Source organism: Penicillium roqueforti, assembly GCF_015533775.1.
Source record: "Penicillium roqueforti strain LCP96 04111 chromosome Unknown scaffold_24, whole genome shotgun sequence".
In the NCBI taxonomy this organism is placed as follows: Eukaryota; Fungi; Ascomycota; class Eurotiomycetes; order Eurotiales; family Aspergillaceae; genus Penicillium; species Penicillium roqueforti.
Window position 1 is genome coordinate 20626 of NW_024067588.1, and position 16781 is coordinate 37406.

The window sequence follows — 16781 nt, forward strand, 5'->3', positions numbered from 1 at the left end:
CATATTCGCATTCGTGGCATAGCTGGTTTGTGGCTTGGTTTCTTTCTCATACTGATAGTTATACTGATAGTGTGTGCACTTCTGATGATGTACATGATTTGTTCGATTTGGGGGTTTGATTTCTCGCTCTATTCATTAGGCTGATATCTTAGCGCCTGGCTTTTTGGCCTTGAATTCGATTTGTTTTATACCAGAGAGCTTGTATGTTCTTATTCGAAGAAACAATTTTACTCCATGAATCTGTACCTGGAACCATTTTCAATCAGGTATACGCTGTATTTTAATTATCCTAACCCGGCTATTCGCTTTCTGCTCCTATCTCCATCTCAGCTTCCTCTTCGTCTAGCAACGGCACAAACCGGAAGTCCACAAAGCACACAGGTCCATTGGGACCCTTTACGCCAGCACCGATCGATCTGCCCACTGGCACATTATGATCATCAAGCTCAACCATGAACTGTAAGCTCAACACCCCCTGTCTATCCCCACGGATGCTGACCTTATTAGCGACAGACATAGCTCTCGCGGCCTTGCGAATTAACGAAAAGCGATAGCTCTGTTGAATGCGCTCGCCCATAGAGGAAGGAGGAGAAACAAGGAAAGTCTCTGTGACCGTAGGTGCAAGCTTAGCTTTAGTTGCGCGAGTCCGGGCAGCGCCATTATCGAGCAACACCTTACGCATCTGAGATTGTGTGGTGCCCTGACCAGCGCCACCGGCAATCTCGTTATGCTGGTCAACTGAGAATTCCACAGTGGATTCACTGAACGGGCCGCCTGCACCGGAGAGAGCAAAGTACGGTTCTCGCTTGGCACAGGCGGACAGTTTTAGGATCGTGGGGGTGGAGGAGTCGAGTTCGGCAATGGCATTGTGTAGCCAGGCGGAGCGCATAATGATTTTCATGATGATAGCGTCGCGCTGGAGGGGAATGTCTGCTTCGTCTTCGTCGGGCTCATATGTTACTAGCTCGCAGGTTGTTTTCACGCCAGCTTCAGTGATGGTGATGCTAAGTGGGGCGCCGTGTTGGGCGTATTTTAGGGTGCAGGAGCGGTCCATGAGCAAGGCTGGGGCGTTGAATGCGCTTGACGAGGCGGTGCCGGTTTGCGTGATGCTAGTGTCGCGGGGTCGATTGGACTCGGAGAGCTCGTTGATACCGAAGATCTTTAGGGTTTCGAGGATAGCGGTGAGAGAAACAACAAAATGAGGGTAAGCCTCATTTTGCAATTCATTGTCTTCTTGGGGTGTTCCGTTCTGGTTGTTAGGTTCAGGGTCGGTCGATGGATTGAATGTGTAGCTGGTGAAGAGTGACTTGTCAAGAAACGCTAGTCCTTGAATGACGCGGCCTTCCTCCACTGAGAATCGGAGGCCATCCGGGGTGATTTGAACAGTGGCCTTGTGTGCGAAACCAATGCAGGAGAGCAGCGTGTAGAGATGGTGGGCGTTGTTGGAGACACCAGCGAAAAGGGGCTCCATTTTGTGGCGTAGGCTGGTAGCTCGAACTTTTCAGGCGCAATACTGGCACAGAACAAAGGTAATTGATCCGAAGATGCGTGATGACTTTGGATATTTAGCAGTACAGACCCTCTTGAACCCAACGCTTATGGTACATTTGAGGGGACGCGCAATAGGAAATGTAGCCGGTTAGACGTAGACTCCGGCGGCGCAAATCATGAACACAGCTCCAAAACTATCCGTAATACCCAATCAGTATATCGTATGCCTAAAAATGGGACGCAGCGCATTACTAACCCAGATGCCAATGCGGCCGGGATGCCCAAGGATACGATGCCGAGGAAAGACCGATCTGTTTGGTGTAATGTCAGAGTCAAATTCGTTATGATTTGGAAAGTAACTTACTCAAGCCAAATAGAGTGGCCGTAACCAATGCTATCAATATTAGTCAGAGATTGGCTATTTCCAAAGCTGTGAGAAACCAGAAGCTTACCGAGGAGCAGCAAGTTGAAGCCGACAGAGAATTGGCTATCCTTGGCAATAAGAGGGATGAATGGAGTTGCAGAGGCTGCCTCCCAGACTTCGTTCAGAGACATTAGGATAATAGAATTGATAAATGTAATTGAGGGACGAATTGATGCAGGTCAAAGATATGCGAAAGTGATATAGATCGACTAATGTTAATCTGGCCCGACCGGCGGTTAGTTGTTCCGACCGATACCCCATGCCATTGTCGGCGCATGGTCACCTGGGCAGGTTTGAAGGACAAGGACATTATGATTGCTGAATCGCCAAAGAGTAAGTGAACTTTCATACTTTCACATTGTATTTTGTCAAACTATTTCTGACATACGACTATGGTATCAGGTTCCAAGCGCAAAGCCTCTGAGGAGGCAGCTTCCCCGGAATCTGGGCAGCAGATTAGCAAGAAGGCGCGCACAGATTCCCCAGTGAAAGAGGTAAGAGGCTCCCCAGGGCTACTATGTAAATCGCTTCGCGTACCTGTTCTGACAAGTGCCCCGCACAGGAAGATGGCCTCCTTCAAAAGCCTCCGCTCCGAATTGTTCCATTCCCTGAGAAGGTACCCTCCCATCCCACGCCACCATATCCTATGTCTCTTCGTGGACAATGGCTGATGATCACAGCCCGCCGTTCTTGAAGAACGCCGAGGCGACATTGAGTTCCGTGTCGTCAACAACGATGGTTCCCACGATAGCTTCATTGTCCTCACAGGCTTGAAGTGTATTTTCCAGAAACAACTTCCGAAGATGCCCAAGGACTACATCGCACGCCTTGTCTACGATCGGTCCCATCTCTCGATGGCTATCGTAAAACATCCACTGGAAGTTGTTGGGTATGTCACAAGTGCCTGCTGTCCTTTATTGGTTGGATTAGGCCACTGACAAACTACAGAGGAATCACGTATCGTCCGTTCAATTCTCGAAAGTTTGCTGAGATTGTCTTCTGCGCTATATCTTCGGACCAACAAGTAAAGGGATACGGTGCACACTTGATGTCCCATCTCAAGGTAGACATGCTTATGGATCTGCAATTTCTATGCATATATCTGACTTATTGCCCTATAGGACTACGTGAAAGCTACATCTCCAATTATGCACTTCCTCACATACGCCGATAATTATGCCATTGGATACTTCAAGAAACAGGGCTTTACCAAGGAGATCACACTCGATAAAGCAATCTGGATGGGCTACATTAAAGATTACGAGGGTGGCACGCTCATGCAGTGTACTATGCTCCCGAGGATTCGATATCTAGAGATGGGACGCATGCTCACCAAACAGAAAGAGTCTGTGCAAGCCAAGATTCGCGCCTTCAGTCGCTCGCATATCATCCATCCCCCTCCGAAGGAATGGAAGAACGGAGTGTACGCGATCGATCCTCTTAGCATTCCCGCAATCAAAGAGTCCGGCTGGTCGCCAGACATGGATGAAATGGCTCGCCAACCACGCCATGGGCCCAACTATAACCAATTGCTCCACTTGTTGAACGATATGCAGAATCACAGCGCGGCTTGGCCGTTTACTCAACCCGTGAACCGCGATGAGGTTCCAGACTACTACGAGGTAATCATGGAGCCCATGGATCTGTCGAGCATGGAAGAGAAGCATGAGAAGGACTTGTACCCGACTCCACAGGACTTCATCAAGGACGCCATGTTGATCTTCGACAATTGCCGACGCTACAACAATGAGACTACACCATATGCCAAGAGCGCGAATAAGCTTGAGAAGTTCATGTGGCAGCAGATCCGGAATATTCCGGAGTGGTCGGTTAGTATCCACAGTGAAGCTGTTCTCAAAGACAATTCTAACTCTGATATCTAGCACCTTGCCGATAATCATTGATCCTGGGACATACATTCATTGCAGCGAGGGTGTTTTTCTGGAACGGCGTTGGGGAATTGAAATTTGATAGGCAATACCCTGTTGATAGATTACAACATGCGATTCTCATTCATGAATTAATGCCAGTTTATGAATCTCTTCTCAATGTTGATCAAATAGTCTAGATCGACGTCTAGCTCAACCCATGGATGGATATGTTGATCTATTTTCCCACCAATCAGATCTATAGATGCTATGCTTGGTACGGTGGGGCTGGTATCTGTCAAGCTCGAGTTGATGTCTATAGTAGAGCATAGAGTAGCTTGGATCATAGCAGCAGAGTATAGAAGAATATACATAGGTAGAAGGCAATATAAAGGCGCTTATATGCATGATGATATGTGATGCAATAACCTAAAACCTCAACGTTAATTTCCCCCTGACAGGGCTTAATCTCGGATTATCGTTGTTGCGGGGTCTCAACAATGCTGATGGCTGGAATAGCCTCACAGACTTCACCCTTACGTCTTTTGTTCCGATAGGACTTGTGTTTTTCAATTTTTCGTTGCTTTCTTTTTTTGCTGTTGCTATTGCTGGGCCGACCTAGTTGTGTTACAACCTCAGGGGCTCGATATCCACACACCATTCATTGTTTACGCACCAACGTGGAGCTCAATTCGTTTCAACCCCTCTCATTTCGCTCTCGATTTTCACCATTCGCTTTGAATCGCCTCCGTCTTACCCCCGTATCTTTTAGGGTGTGCAGAGATTGCTGGCCCGCTTGCCGACGCGACCTTAATCTCTCCCCCTTTTGCTCCCCCGCCTTTGCTTTGAAATTTCGGTGCTGGTCCTTTCATCGTTGCCTACTCTAAACACATTATCGATATGTCTCATCATGATGTTGTCGACGCGGAGTCGCGTAATCGGCTACCGACTCTCTTTGAAGTTCTCAGCCGCCGAACTCTCGCCCCGGTCGACCTCTTTTCGTTCTACATTTACATGCGCGATCAGCAGCGTTCCGTAGACTATCTAGACTTTTGGTGAGTGTAAGCTCGCGTTGGATGACCGTATCTGAAGTTAACGCGACCCATAGGCTTGATGTATCACAACACATGCTACTGTGCCGACACTATGTCCGTGAACTTCGCCGTTCCGTCCTCGTCGCGACACCCGATCTGGAAAGAGAACCTTCTGCCATGCTAGACAATCTGGAGAACCTAGGTGATATTCCGCTGACAGAAGCTGGGCCTTCTCGTCTAAGACACGGATTCCAAGAAAACGAAAAGGGCAGAGATGCCGACCAACGCCTGTCTGCTTTTCTTCGCTCCGAAGGCCACACCACATCACCCTCCCGAAACAGTCCAAGATCTTCCGGCGAATCAGCGCACCAAGCCTCTTCCTATGACGGTGGCCGTGACACCCCGGATTCCCGGCTTGACGACTCCTCCCCCGGGCACACAGTGGCCCGCAATGACATTCGCGCCAGCGCTGAGAAAATCTTGTACACATATCTGCTTCCCGGTTCCGAGCGAGAGATTATGCTGCCAGAATCCATGGTTTCCACGATTATCAACCTGGTTGAGGATGACGGCCGAGATGACCCCGAAGTGTTTGACCCTGCCAAGGACTATGTGTTCCAGGCCATGGAGCGTGATGCATTCCCAGGGTTCTTGCAAGCAAAGGCTCTTGGGAACATGGTTCCTTTGAGTACCATCTTGCGCCTCGCTTTTGCTCTGATTAGCTTCGGCGGAGGATTCTGGGGTGCCTTCTACGTTGTTCTGCGGAATAAGCCTCGGCATATTCGTTGCTGGGTATGTTGATGATCATCTCTAAGCACTAATGAATCTGTCTGCTAACTTTATTTCAGGTCATTCTTCCATTTGCTGTCGCCGCATACTTCATCATCTCCTATCAGTACAAGATCGACCCCATCATGGCGTTCCTGGGCTACAGTGAATACACCTTTATGAACTGGGCCCCAATTCGCGAGCCATATGTCCGAAAGCTGCTGAACAAGCGCGCCGTCGTCACTGCGTTGATCGCCTTTTTCACAGCGGCAGCTTTAAGCATCTTGTTTATTTTCGTCCCCGGTACCATGATGTGAGCCGTTTACCACGTCCAGTGTCCATCTAATACAAACTTCAAAACAATCACCCCGTGAACCTCGTTCGATCATTCGATCATTCTTACGTCTACAATTGACTCGACTTGACCTGTCCAAGGCGTTCCCGTCGTGTCCGAGTACAGAGGTTTTGCTTCTATGGTGCATATTCTTGAAAAAGACTATGTCTCGGATCTGCAGCCCATTTTCTTCCTGGGAGCTATACAGAGGTGATTGTTTCCTCCATCCGTCCTATCCCGCTTATTAGCGGTCACGTCTACTTCCTCTTTGTCCATATTTACTGTCTCTGCTGCTTTGCTGTGATTATTTTCTCTTCTACCAATACCCCTCAACACTTGAAAATGTTGTATTGTATCTATTTTTCATTAATGAGCGTCGCCATTAGGGCCTTACGAATGCAATTTGCTCCTTTCCGGGTTCTATCCCAAGAGATGAAACTAAACCATAATCAAGTCATTTCGTATCATAAATCCTGTTGGAGCCGCTGCCATCTTTTGTGCGACATAACCATGAGCAAATGGGAGCACCTCCGCACTTCAAGACTTGCGCCCCAGCACCCTCTTTGGCTGCCGACTATTTCCCGCGCGAGCACCAGGCGCCTCATCAATATCCATGCGCGAGCCATGCTCACCACCGTCATAATTGTCAAAGTACCCATCATCCTCATCAATATCGTCCGCATCCCTCTTACTCCCTCCGAGGCCAGCGCCAAGCCGACCACCGCGCCGACCACCCCTCTTCGCCATACTTTGCTTCCTCTTCTTAGCCTTCTCTAATGCCTCATCGTGCGCCTGGGCACGTGCAGCACGCTTCGCAGCATCACTCTTAACGCGCGCAATCTCCGCCTCCAGATCGGAGACAACCTCGCCGCAGCGCGATTCCCACTCGCTCAAGTTGGCGATCATCTTAGGGAGGGACTGGGGTAGGACATCGCGGAGTGGGGCGACGGCTGTCACGTTCACGGATGGTGGGTTGGAGGCTGGTGAGAGGCGGCCCGCTATCAATGAGGCGTAGATGGCTCTTGTTACGAGGGATTCGAGCTCGGATTTTGTGGGGCTGCTGAGGGCGGTCATCAGGGCGCTGTAGGTGAGGGGTTTGATTGTTGTTGAGAGGGTTAGGAGTGAGAGAAGGCGGAGTTTGAGGGTTTGTTCTGTGTTCAACTCGGGGAGGTTTGGGGTTGCTGGTGCGGGGTATCGGTGGTTAGCTTTTGTTCTGGTAAATTTGAGGGTTCGGTTCTCTGGGGAGGTTTCATTTGGATGGTTTGGGACATGGTTTGGTTTCTGGGCTTTGGATGCGTGCAATCTTACTTTGATATTCTTGCCATGTGCCCCATGCGAAGATCTCTAGTAGCTTTAGATAGCCCTTAAACTCGGCTGGAGTGTCTGGTGACCGTAATGCCTGGATCGTTGGCAGCTCGAGGAGCTCTGCGAAGACGTAGGTTTGCGCGTTTGAGGTGGCATTTGTGATGAGATTCGCGATAAAGCGAGGCGAACCTGCGCTGTTGGAGCGGGCTAGGTGGATGAATGGTTGGAGAGCCTCTAGGGCTCGTGTGTGGGTTTGATCCATTGTGATATGGTTAACCGAGGTGTAGGTTCAATGAGGGTATTTGGGGATATTGGAGAGTAACCAAGAAAGAGGACTGCAATATGGGTGGGATATACGTGGTAGCTGAGTTCAAGATGGGAAGCATCAAATGTAGTCGGAGATGCTTGTTTGCATTGAGTGCAAACACGTCTTATCTGATTCCTCTACAACTCTACGGAGTATAGAGCCTTGGAGGGCTGTTGCTTTTTGTTTTTATTTTTCGTATATTCATTAGTTCCTACTTCTATTCTGTTATTGCTTATTCTATCTCGTATCTATTATATAATTGAATGCTAGCGTGGTAATCTCAGTGCAGGGCATTCTGCAAGTATAGCAAAGCGACAATCAGACGCAGTGTAACCAGGTTCATCTCTGTAGACATTTGAAACAACCACTTATTTTCGTATTGCTTAGTCTGTTTCAGCCTTCCAATAACCCACGAAATTTGATATTAATTCCCTCGGGGATCACTTTTAATCTAATTGAAAACCCGACCATCTATATGTAATCAGCTGCCCACGCGGACATTCCATAGCGTGGCAGAGTCGGTCCACATCACCGAGGTCCTATTCCCGAGCAAATCCACTTTCTTTTCCTCTCTCCCCTTGCGCCTCTGGCTGATTTTCAATAAAATCCGATCGACGTGGCCTTCTAGGCAGACTATTTCTTTTTAACTTCTGCAGTTCTCTTTGTCTGCTCAACAAGGGAATGATCTGTTAGTCTTGCGCCATCCGAGACCTTCCGTCCCTCAGCACGTTATCACCCTCCGCCATCGCGTCGGAGGTAATTTGGTAGACACCCTCCATATGCTATAGTCGTCGTTTCTCGCCGTGTTCGCCTCGCGCTTCACCGTCGAGCTTCACCGTCGAGATGTTATCTACAAATCCGCACGCCGGCGGGGCCGGTCGACCCGCACTGGCCACTACAACTCTCAAGATCGACGGAATGACTTGCGGAGCTTGCACATCAGCCGTAGAGGGCGCGTTTCAAGGGGTAGACGGTGCGCACGATGTGTCTGTCAGTCTCATCATGGGCAGGGCCACTGTACAACATGATCCGTCAGTGTTACCACCTGCGAAGGTCGCAGAGATGATTGAGGACCGCGGGTTCGATGCGACAGTACTTTCGACCGAGGAACAAAGGAACCCCGACTCTACTTCTTCTTCTCCAGCTATGAGACTATCGGTGACCACCCTAGCGATTGAGGGGATGACATGCGGGGCATGTACGTCTGCTGTGGAAAGCGGGTTGAACGATGTCAGCGGTGTGAACTCCGTAGACGTATCACTACTTTCCGAGCGCGCAGTCGTGGAACATGATGCAGGCATCATCACCCCGGAGCAGATCGCAGAGCTCATTGAAGATCGAGGTTTTGGAGCGCGAGTGCTGGATACTGCTCTAGTGGGCTCCAAGGAGCCACCTGCACCGGCTGGCTCGGAAGAGAAATCTGGACTTCTAGTCACCACGATCGCAATCGGCGGTATGACATGCGGCGCTTGCACATCTAGCGTACAGGGTGCCTTGGGCAGTGTGGATGGGGTAATCCAGTTCAACATCAGTCTTCTGGCTGAACGAGCGGTTGTCGTGCACGACCCAACCATACTCCCTGCCAGCAAAATTCCAGAGCTTGTTGAAGATGCTGGATTTGATGCGTCAATCGTTTCATCAGAGGCGCAGGCATCAATTTCCAAAAAGACACAGCAGATAAATTTGAGCTTGCATGGGCTGCGGGACGGCGTTTCTGCCACTGCCTTGGAGGACAATATTTTACAGCATTCCGGTGTTCATTCAGCATCAATAAAAATGGCTACCTCTCGTATGGCCATTTCCTTCGACCCATCCACAATCGGAATCCGGTCTATTGTGGAAATAATTGAGGCTGCTGGTTACAACGCCTTGATTGTCGACTCAGATGATACCAACGCACAGCTACAGTCATTGTCCAAAACAAAGGAAATCCAAGAATGGAGAAGATCCTTCATCATCGCCGCATCTTTTGCGGTTCCCGTGTTCCTTATCAGCATGATTCTTCCGATGTATTTGCCCGGAATTGACTTTGGCCGCTTTGCACTCGTCCCGGGCCTATATCTCGGAGATGTAGTCTGTCTTGCTCTTACCATTCCGGTGCAATTCGGCATTGGCAGACGATTCTATGTCACCAGCTTCAAGTCCCTCAAGCATCGGTCCCCAACCATGGACGTTCTCGTAATGCTGGGCACGTCCGCTGCCTTCTTTTACAGCTGTTTCACCATGATCATGTCTCTTTGCAGCGCGGACCACGGTCGTCCTAGCACCGTGTTCGACACCAGTACGATGCTTATCACCTTCATTACTTTGGGACGGTGGCTAGAGAACCGAGCCAAGGGCCAAACTTCCGCTGCTCTTTCCAGGCTCATGTGTCTGACCCCGTCTATGACTACTATCTACGAAGATCCCATTGCGGCAGAGAAACTGGCTGAGCGCTGGACCTCCAAACCTGTACATGGCGCGCCTGAGCAACCCACGTTGGGTGATGATATGACGGTGAATCAAAAGTGCATTCCCACCGAGCTGATTCAAGTCGGTGATATCGTTATCCTCCATCCAGGAGATAAGGTGTCTGCGGACGGCGTGATCATCCGGGGCGAAAGCTATGTTGATGAAAGTATGATCAGTGGAGAGGCACTACCTATCCACAAGAAGAAAGGCAGTCAGGTCATTGCTGGAACCGTGAACGGCACAAACTCAATTGATTTCAAAGTCATTCGAGCCGGCAAGGATACCCAATTGAGCCAGATTGTAAAGTTGGTACAGGATGCGCAGACGAGCCGTGCTCCGATTCAGCGCATGGCTGATATCGTTGCTGGTTACTTTGTTCCCACCATCATCGGTCTTGGTTTGATAACATTCTTTGGTTGGATGTTCCTCAGTCATGTATTAGCTCATCCCCCTACAATATTTGAAATGGCAGGCAGTGGTGGCCGAGTCATGGTCTGCTTGAAGCTGTGCATTTCGGTCATTGTCTTTGCGTGTCCCTGTGCTTTAGGTCTGAGCACCCCGACCGCAGTCATGGTTGGAACCGGCGTCGGCGCGGAACATGGTATACTCGTCAAGGGAGGTGCCGTGCTAGAAGCTGCCACAAAAGTTACTCATGTTGTCTTTGATAAGACGGGCACCCTGACTACAGGTCGGATGAGCGTGGCTCACACCCGAATTGAACCTCAATGGGCGATGAATGACTGGCGCCGTCAGCTGTGGTGGCTTGTTGTCGGTCTCGCAGAGACAGGAAGTGAACATCCGATCGGCCGTGCGATCGTTTCTGCGGCCATAACCGAATCAGGCCACGCCGGAGAAGATGGGTTGCCAGGGAGCACGGGCGACGTTGACAACTATGTTGGTAAGGGTGTCTCCGCCGTCGTCGAACCTACATCTAGTGGCCAGCGTATCCGGCACCATGTCCTCCTTGGTAACGCCAGATTTCTCCGGTCCCAAGATGTCCCTGTACCCGCTGACGCAGATCCCGACTCTGCGGAACCTGTCGAAGACCCGGAAGCTGACATCCCCAAGCCGGGTGTCACCGGGGCCGGCACTACACGCATCCACGTTGCAATTGACAACCGCTATGCCGGAACCATCTCCCTCCGGGATACAGTGAAAGAGACAGCCGTGGCAGCAGTAGCGGCCCTGCATCGCATGGGCATCACAACCTCCATGGTAACAGGCGACACGCTCTCAACAGCGATCTCAATCGCCACAGCAGTCGGCATCCCAACCGCCACAATACATGCCTCCGTCTCCCCATCCGAGAAACGCTCAATCGTCTCCGCCCTCCAAGAAAAAGGCGAGCGCGTTGCCATGGTGGGCGACGGCATCAACGACTCCCCCGCATTGGCCACAGCATCCGTCGGAATCGCCCTCGCATCCGGCACAGACGTGGCCGTCGAGGCTGCTGATATTGTCCTCATGCGCCCGGACGATCTACTCTCTGTACCAGCCAGTCTCTCCCTCTCGCGCTCGGTCTTCAGACGCATCAAGTTGAACTTAATATGGGCTTGCATGTACAATGTCATCGGCCTTCCATTCGCCATGGGCCTTTTCCTGCCCTTCACAGGCTTCATGCTACCCCCCATGGCCGCCGGTGGTGCCATGGCTCTTTCCAGTGTGTCTGTCGTTGTTAGTAGTCTGCTGTTGAAATTCTGGACTCGCCCATCTTGGATGGAGGTTGAGCGTCTTGAGAAGGAGGTCCAGTCCGGTGCAATCTCTGCAGCTGGTGTGGCGCCTCGTAAGGGGAGCTGGTGGCCTTCTACTACTATTTTCTCTAATAGCCCGCGCTCTCTACGTCGTCGTGTTGGGAACGTTTTCTCTTCGCTTTGGTCTCTCGTTACTGGCAAAGGACCCATGCCGGCTGACCGGGGTGATGATGGTTATGTTCCGCTGCAGACAGTTGAGTCGCCTGTTTAATTTTGCCTTGTCGAATTCCCCATATAAAGACTTGTCCTGTATAACGGCTTACTTTTGTTTGATGCCTCATGTATTTCGGGCCTAGTTTTGGCGTTTTGTTTTTGTTTTTCCTCATTTGATACCTCCTCCGTTAAGGTCATTTCTGCATTTGTTCCAAGATCCTCAAGATGTAAAAAGCCCAAAGACAAAAGTAAGGGATAGGTACATCTTGCTTGTTTGCCTGTTGTTTAACGAAAAGTAGGTTCTAGTATACTCCGTACGATCTGTCTCTTCCAATATCCTATTGTTCGCGTATCCAGTGGTAAGGAATATAAGACATACGCGCACTTGGCACTCCTTTCAAGTTATAGGATGGAGAAAGAGGCTCCATTCAATACCTGTAGAGCTAGCTAAAATATGGGTAACTGTAACGTATTGTCACCCCAATGAAAAATCTCGTCCTCGAGATCTGGCTTGGGTACATAGTCTCTTACTCCAGCTATGTGCCCTGCTTGGGTACATAACTAGCCGCGTAGTGCCATAGGAGCTCGGTGAATGACCACATTTAGGGTGAGAAAATGCAAAGTGCTAGAAATTGCGGGGGAGAAAATAGAGTCGATGTATGGTCGATCTTTCCCCACAAAAAGATTTCTCCACAACATAGGGTGCGACTTTTGACACACTGTCCACCATCGTCATCGGATTGTGGCTCTACTAGGCACGACAGATATCAATGATGCAAGCGTGCCTATTGAAGAAGACGGGTGATTTGTATCTGATTTCTACCTGTTCCACTATCTTCTTACGCCCCAGTTTCCACGTCGTGAGTGTTTTACTATTTTGCTTGCTATATGCTATTTACTAACCACATGCGCTTACCAGCACCAAGCCAAATTCGGTTGACTTGTGAGGATCCCGCAATCCTCGTTCAAAAATACGGGAAATACCTCCACAGCGATTCGACAAAAACATATCGCGTCGTCCTTGACTCTCAGAGACTCTCAGAAGTCTTTGGCCCTTGGGAATTTGCGTGTTGTCTCCCGAGATGATCTCCTGGAACGATATCTAAATACTATACGCGAACAAGCAATCGAAGCTGAGCGCCTGAATGAATACTTAGTGTTGTTGATATTTGGCCATGGCTCCTTGGATCATCATGTTTCTGTAGGAAATCATTTCCTCGAAATGAAAGACTTGCAACGCATTCTCCAAGGAAAGTCACTGGTCACCATCTTTCCTGTTACTCGGGAGGTTGACTTGTCAAGCCAGATTACAGAAATCAACAGATGAATGTGACCGGTATTACAGCAGCAGGTGAAGACACAAAGTCTTCATCATCGCCCTTGAGTAGAAGTATTGGGCGTGTAAGCGGCAGTCTGGAGTCGTTCAATGCCTAGTCGAGATGCAAGCCGACGAAGCCCAAATGAACACTCAAAACCCCATTGAAATGAGGGAAACAATGTACCATCCGATGTAAATACAGCTAGCAGATTCTGTGTATTCATTCTAATTTTAATTCTAATCAACTCCGTACTTAAGCTTCATCTACATCTTTAGACTAAACCTATTTGGGACTGTCTGCCTAAGGCAACAGGTTGACCGCATTGGAGTGCAAACAGTGCAAACAAGTGGGCGGGATGACTCCGAGGCTTTTTTGTGCTCTTCTTTGATAACAAGATCACCGCGTTTCTTGTGTGCTATTTCTGGAGACGGTATCTGAAAATCCCTTCTGAAATCTCTCAGTTTACTTTCGCCAACCTTCGGTTTAACGGGTTGTTGACACATTTAACGAAAAACTGCCCTGCCGCTCTTCCACCGGCTATTCACGAAAAATAGTTCTTGCGATTCTCTAGATTGATAGAGCACTCGTTGCTCACACGCCTACAACAATGGCCCCCAAACAGAAATCTGGGCAAAAGCCAAAGCCCAATGCGGCGGAGGAAGTGGAAGAGACCTTCCAAGCTGTGGTAGGTCTAGCAGTTGGCAAATGCTTGCGTGACTTCTCTATGTGTTATATATTTACTAACCTGTGCTTTGCTTAGGTGTTCGCAGATACCTTCGAGACGAGATTCGAGCCCTTCACCCGTGACAAGCCTCGTGTATGTTCTACAGCAAACCATCTATGCCCAAGACTTCGAATTAACGAACCAAATTATTAGTGCCTTTTGCCACTCGCAAATACCCCGATTATCGAATACACCCTCGAATTTCTGGCCAATGCGGGCGTGGAGGAGGTCTTCCTCTACGGAGGAGCGCACTCGGATCAGCTGGAGAAATACATCAAGTAGGCTTGCCCTAGGACTCTCCGGTACGGATGGCAGAGCTAACCTATATTGCTAGTGCATCGAAATGGAGGGCCCTGTCTTCTCCATTCAAGCAATTGACATTCCTCAAGTCGACTTCTACCTCTGTTGGTGACGTTATGCGCGACCTGGATGGAAAACACCTCATCACTGGAGACTTCATTGTCGTGAGCGGCGATGTGATCAGCAACCTGCCCATCGAAGGCGCATTGGCTCAGCACCGGGCGCGTCGAGCACTTGACAAGAATGCGATCATGACCATGGTTCTAAGGGAGGCTGGCCTACAGCACAGGACCAAGTCCACCTCAATTTCGCCAATTTTTGTCATTGACCCCACTAAGGACCGCTGTCTCCACTACGAGGAAATCGACCGCCATGCAGACGAGGAGCATTCCTCTCGCTTGAACATTGACGCCGAAATTATCCTCAAACACCCCGAATTGGACATCCGCCAAGACTTGATCGACTGCAGCATCGATATCTGCACCCCGGACGTACTGAGCTTATGGTCGGATAGTTTCGATTACCAATCCCCCCGGAAACACTACCTGTATGGTGTTTTGAAGGACTATGAGCTGAACGGCAAGACTCTGCACACATACATTGTCAAGGACCACTACGCTGCGCGCGTGCGCAACCTGAAGGCCTACGACGCGATTAGCAAGGATGTTCTCTCGCGCTGGACATATCCCTTGTGCCCGGATACGAACCTACTCCCTGGTCACACGTTCACCCTTCGTAAAGGCAGCATGTACCAAGAAACAGGGGTGACCCTGGCACGCTCTTGCGTCATTGGGCGCCGCACAGTTATCGGACAAGGCACTAGTATTGGGGACCGGGCAGAAGTCCACAACTCCGTACTCGGTCGAAACTGTAAAATTGGCCGCAATGTTAAGCTGGATGGTGCCTATATTTGGGACGATGTCGTGATCGGCGATAACACAGACGTCCGTGGGGCGATTATCGCTGATGGCGTGGTTCTCGGTAAGAATTGTGCCGTTGCAGCGGGATCGCTTCTGTCCTATGGTGTCAAAATCGCAGATAACATCTGGGTGGAGAGTGGGAAGCGTATCACGAAAACTCGAAACGACGGCAGTGTGGGCAAGAACGATCCCGCAGTCGTTGGCGAAGGAGGCGAGGGCTATGAGTTTATTCACGGCGAGGAAGAGGAAGATGAGGACGACGACGTGAGCGTAGCCTCATCGGGACTTGGTATGTTTTTTTCTAGTGTGCTTCTTCGGGTCCGCATTACTAATTTATGCTATCCACAGTGTACCGCATGCCCAATCTCTCACTTTCTTCCGCCTCCATTTCAACACTATCATCCGAGGTCTCAAATACCTCCTGGGCACGATCTGAGCGGAGCAGTTTCTCCGCCGACGAAGATTCCGACAATTTCCACCACGATGCATCAGTCAGCTTGTTCGACAGTCTACGCGAAGGCGTGGCAGCAGACGTGGTACAGCTTGAGCTGGTCACTCTGCGTATGAGCGCCAACGCCTCGGACAACCAGGTCCGTCGCGCTATCGTAACATCGTTTATGAAGCACATCCAGCAGCTCATGGAGGGCGGCAAGGGTGCCGGTCCGGCAGTCAATGAGGTTTTTACGGCATACAAGGAGGTTATTGAGCGCACTCTATTCGATCGCAGCAAGGGACAAAAGAAGGACCAGGTTGATCTACTGCTCGCGCTCCAGCAGGATCTTATTCATCGTAATAAGGGTGATATGGTCCTTCTCTTTACTGCCAAGTCTCTATATGAACTTGACCTTATCGAGGAGGAGGCTTACGGCCAGTGGTGGAATGATGAGCGGTCCAGTAACTCCGAAGAGATGCGGACTATCCGTAACCAGACCCAGCAATTTGTTGACTGGCTTGCCGAGGCAGAGGAGGAGAGTAGCGAGGAAGAATCCGAGGAAGAGAGTGATGATGAGTAGATACCACATGGTTTTATTAAAATTCCAATATGACATTCCAAAATTCCTTTTACATATGTAATTCAAACCCTAGGATATTTTTCATTAGAGTCAAATATACCATCTTCTTTGACAGGCTACCATGAGTCTTTATCACGAAAGCGGAGCCTACAATAAGGCTGACAAGTGGAATGATTCATATCTGAGTCAATGGGCGCCTGAAAGAGGCGGATATTTAGACATCAGCTGACCAACCATGGAATCTTTATTTACGAACTTCTACGAACGTCTGATTTTGTTTCAGACTCAATAAAATTGTAGACATTCAAATATCACGAAAATCGTAATTCCTTCGAATACCTTCGAGTACCGGTTCGAGCCGCCTTCGGGGGCAACAGCCCGGAGATCTTACGCTTCCCCACTCCCCTCTACCCGTGCCCGTCACAGGTTTTACCCAGTGGCGTCTGGCCCGCTCTCTCCCGTATAACAAGGGGGGGGGGGGGGGGGGGGGGGGGGGGGGGGGGGGGGGGGGCGGGGGGGGGGCGGGGGGGGGGGGGGGGGGGGGGGGGGGGGGGTGGGGTGGGGGTGGGGGTGGGGGTGGGGGGTGGGTGGGGGGGGGGGGGGGGGGGGGGTGGGGTGG

The 16781-nt window shown here is 50.2% G+C and overlaps 7 protein-coding genes across 7 annotated transcripts; 4 read left to right on the forward strand and 3 right to left on the reverse strand.

Moving 5' to 3' along the window:
- Window positions 1–298: 298 nt before the first annotated feature.
- LCP9604111_7515 (Rad1/Rec1/Rad17 family repair protein) lies at window positions 299–1471 on the reverse strand (the record flags this gene model as incomplete). The annotated part of the gene is made up of 1 exon (XM_039075556.1): window positions 299–1471. One exon carries the CDS (start codon window positions 1469–1471, stop codon window positions 299–301), a length of 1173 nt encoding a protein of 390 aa, XP_038926381.1.
- A 168-nt stretch (window positions 1472–1639) lies between these two features.
- Window positions 1640–2046, reverse strand: LCP9604111_7516 (OST5 family protein; the record flags this gene model as incomplete). Its single annotated transcript, XM_039075557.1, has 4 exons — window positions 1640–1685; window positions 1748–1802; window positions 1856–1885; window positions 1944–2046. The coding sequence occupies 4 exons, from the start codon at window positions 2044–2046 to the stop codon at window positions 1640–1642; spliced, it is 234 nt and encodes a 77-aa protein (XP_038926382.1).
- A 180-nt stretch (window positions 2047–2226) lies between these two features.
- Window positions 2227–3819, forward strand: LCP9604111_7517 (bromodomain-containing protein; the record flags this gene model as incomplete). The annotated part of the gene is made up of 7 exons (XM_039075558.1): window positions 2227–2248; window positions 2318–2409; window positions 2478–2531; window positions 2596–2804; window positions 2864–2978; window positions 3037–3744; window positions 3799–3819. 7 exons carry the CDS (start codon window positions 2227–2229, stop codon window positions 3817–3819), a joined length of 1221 nt encoding a protein of 406 aa, XP_038926383.1.
- An 864-nt stretch (window positions 3820–4683) lies between these two features.
- rgsB (uncharacterized protein) lies at window positions 4684–5902 on the forward strand (the record flags this gene model as incomplete). The annotated part of the gene is made up of 3 exons (XM_039075559.1): window positions 4684–4838; window positions 4892–5609; window positions 5666–5902. The coding sequence occupies 3 exons, from the start codon at window positions 4684–4686 to the stop codon at window positions 5900–5902; spliced, it is 1110 nt and encodes a 369-aa protein (XP_038926384.1).
- Window positions 5903–6456: 554 nt separating this feature from the next.
- Window positions 6457–7486, reverse strand: LCP9604111_7519 (uncharacterized protein; the record flags this gene model as incomplete). The annotated part of the gene is made up of 2 exons (XM_039075560.1): window positions 6457–7100; window positions 7228–7486. 2 exons carry the CDS (start codon window positions 7484–7486, stop codon window positions 6457–6459), a joined length of 903 nt encoding a protein of 300 aa, XP_038926385.1.
- Window positions 7487–8374: 888 nt separating this feature from the next.
- ctpA (Cu(2+)-transporting P-type ATPase CCC2) lies at window positions 8375–11944 on the forward strand (the record flags this gene model as incomplete). The annotated part of the gene is made up of 1 exon (XM_039075562.1): window positions 8375–11944. The coding sequence occupies one exon, from the start codon at window positions 8375–8377 to the stop codon at window positions 11942–11944; it is 3570 nt and encodes a 1189-aa protein (XP_038926386.1).
- Window positions 11945–13812: 1868 nt separating this feature from the next.
- On the forward strand, window positions 13813–16162 carry LCP9604111_7521 (translation initiation factor eIF2B catalytic subunit epsilon; the record flags this gene model as incomplete). The annotated part of the gene is made up of 5 exons (XM_039075563.1): window positions 13813–13890; window positions 13966–14022; window positions 14083–14207; window positions 14264–15438; window positions 15498–16162. The coding sequence occupies 5 exons, from the start codon at window positions 13813–13815 to the stop codon at window positions 16160–16162; spliced, it is 2100 nt and encodes a 699-aa protein (XP_038926387.1).
- Between the last annotated feature and the right edge of the window lie 619 nt (window positions 16163–16781).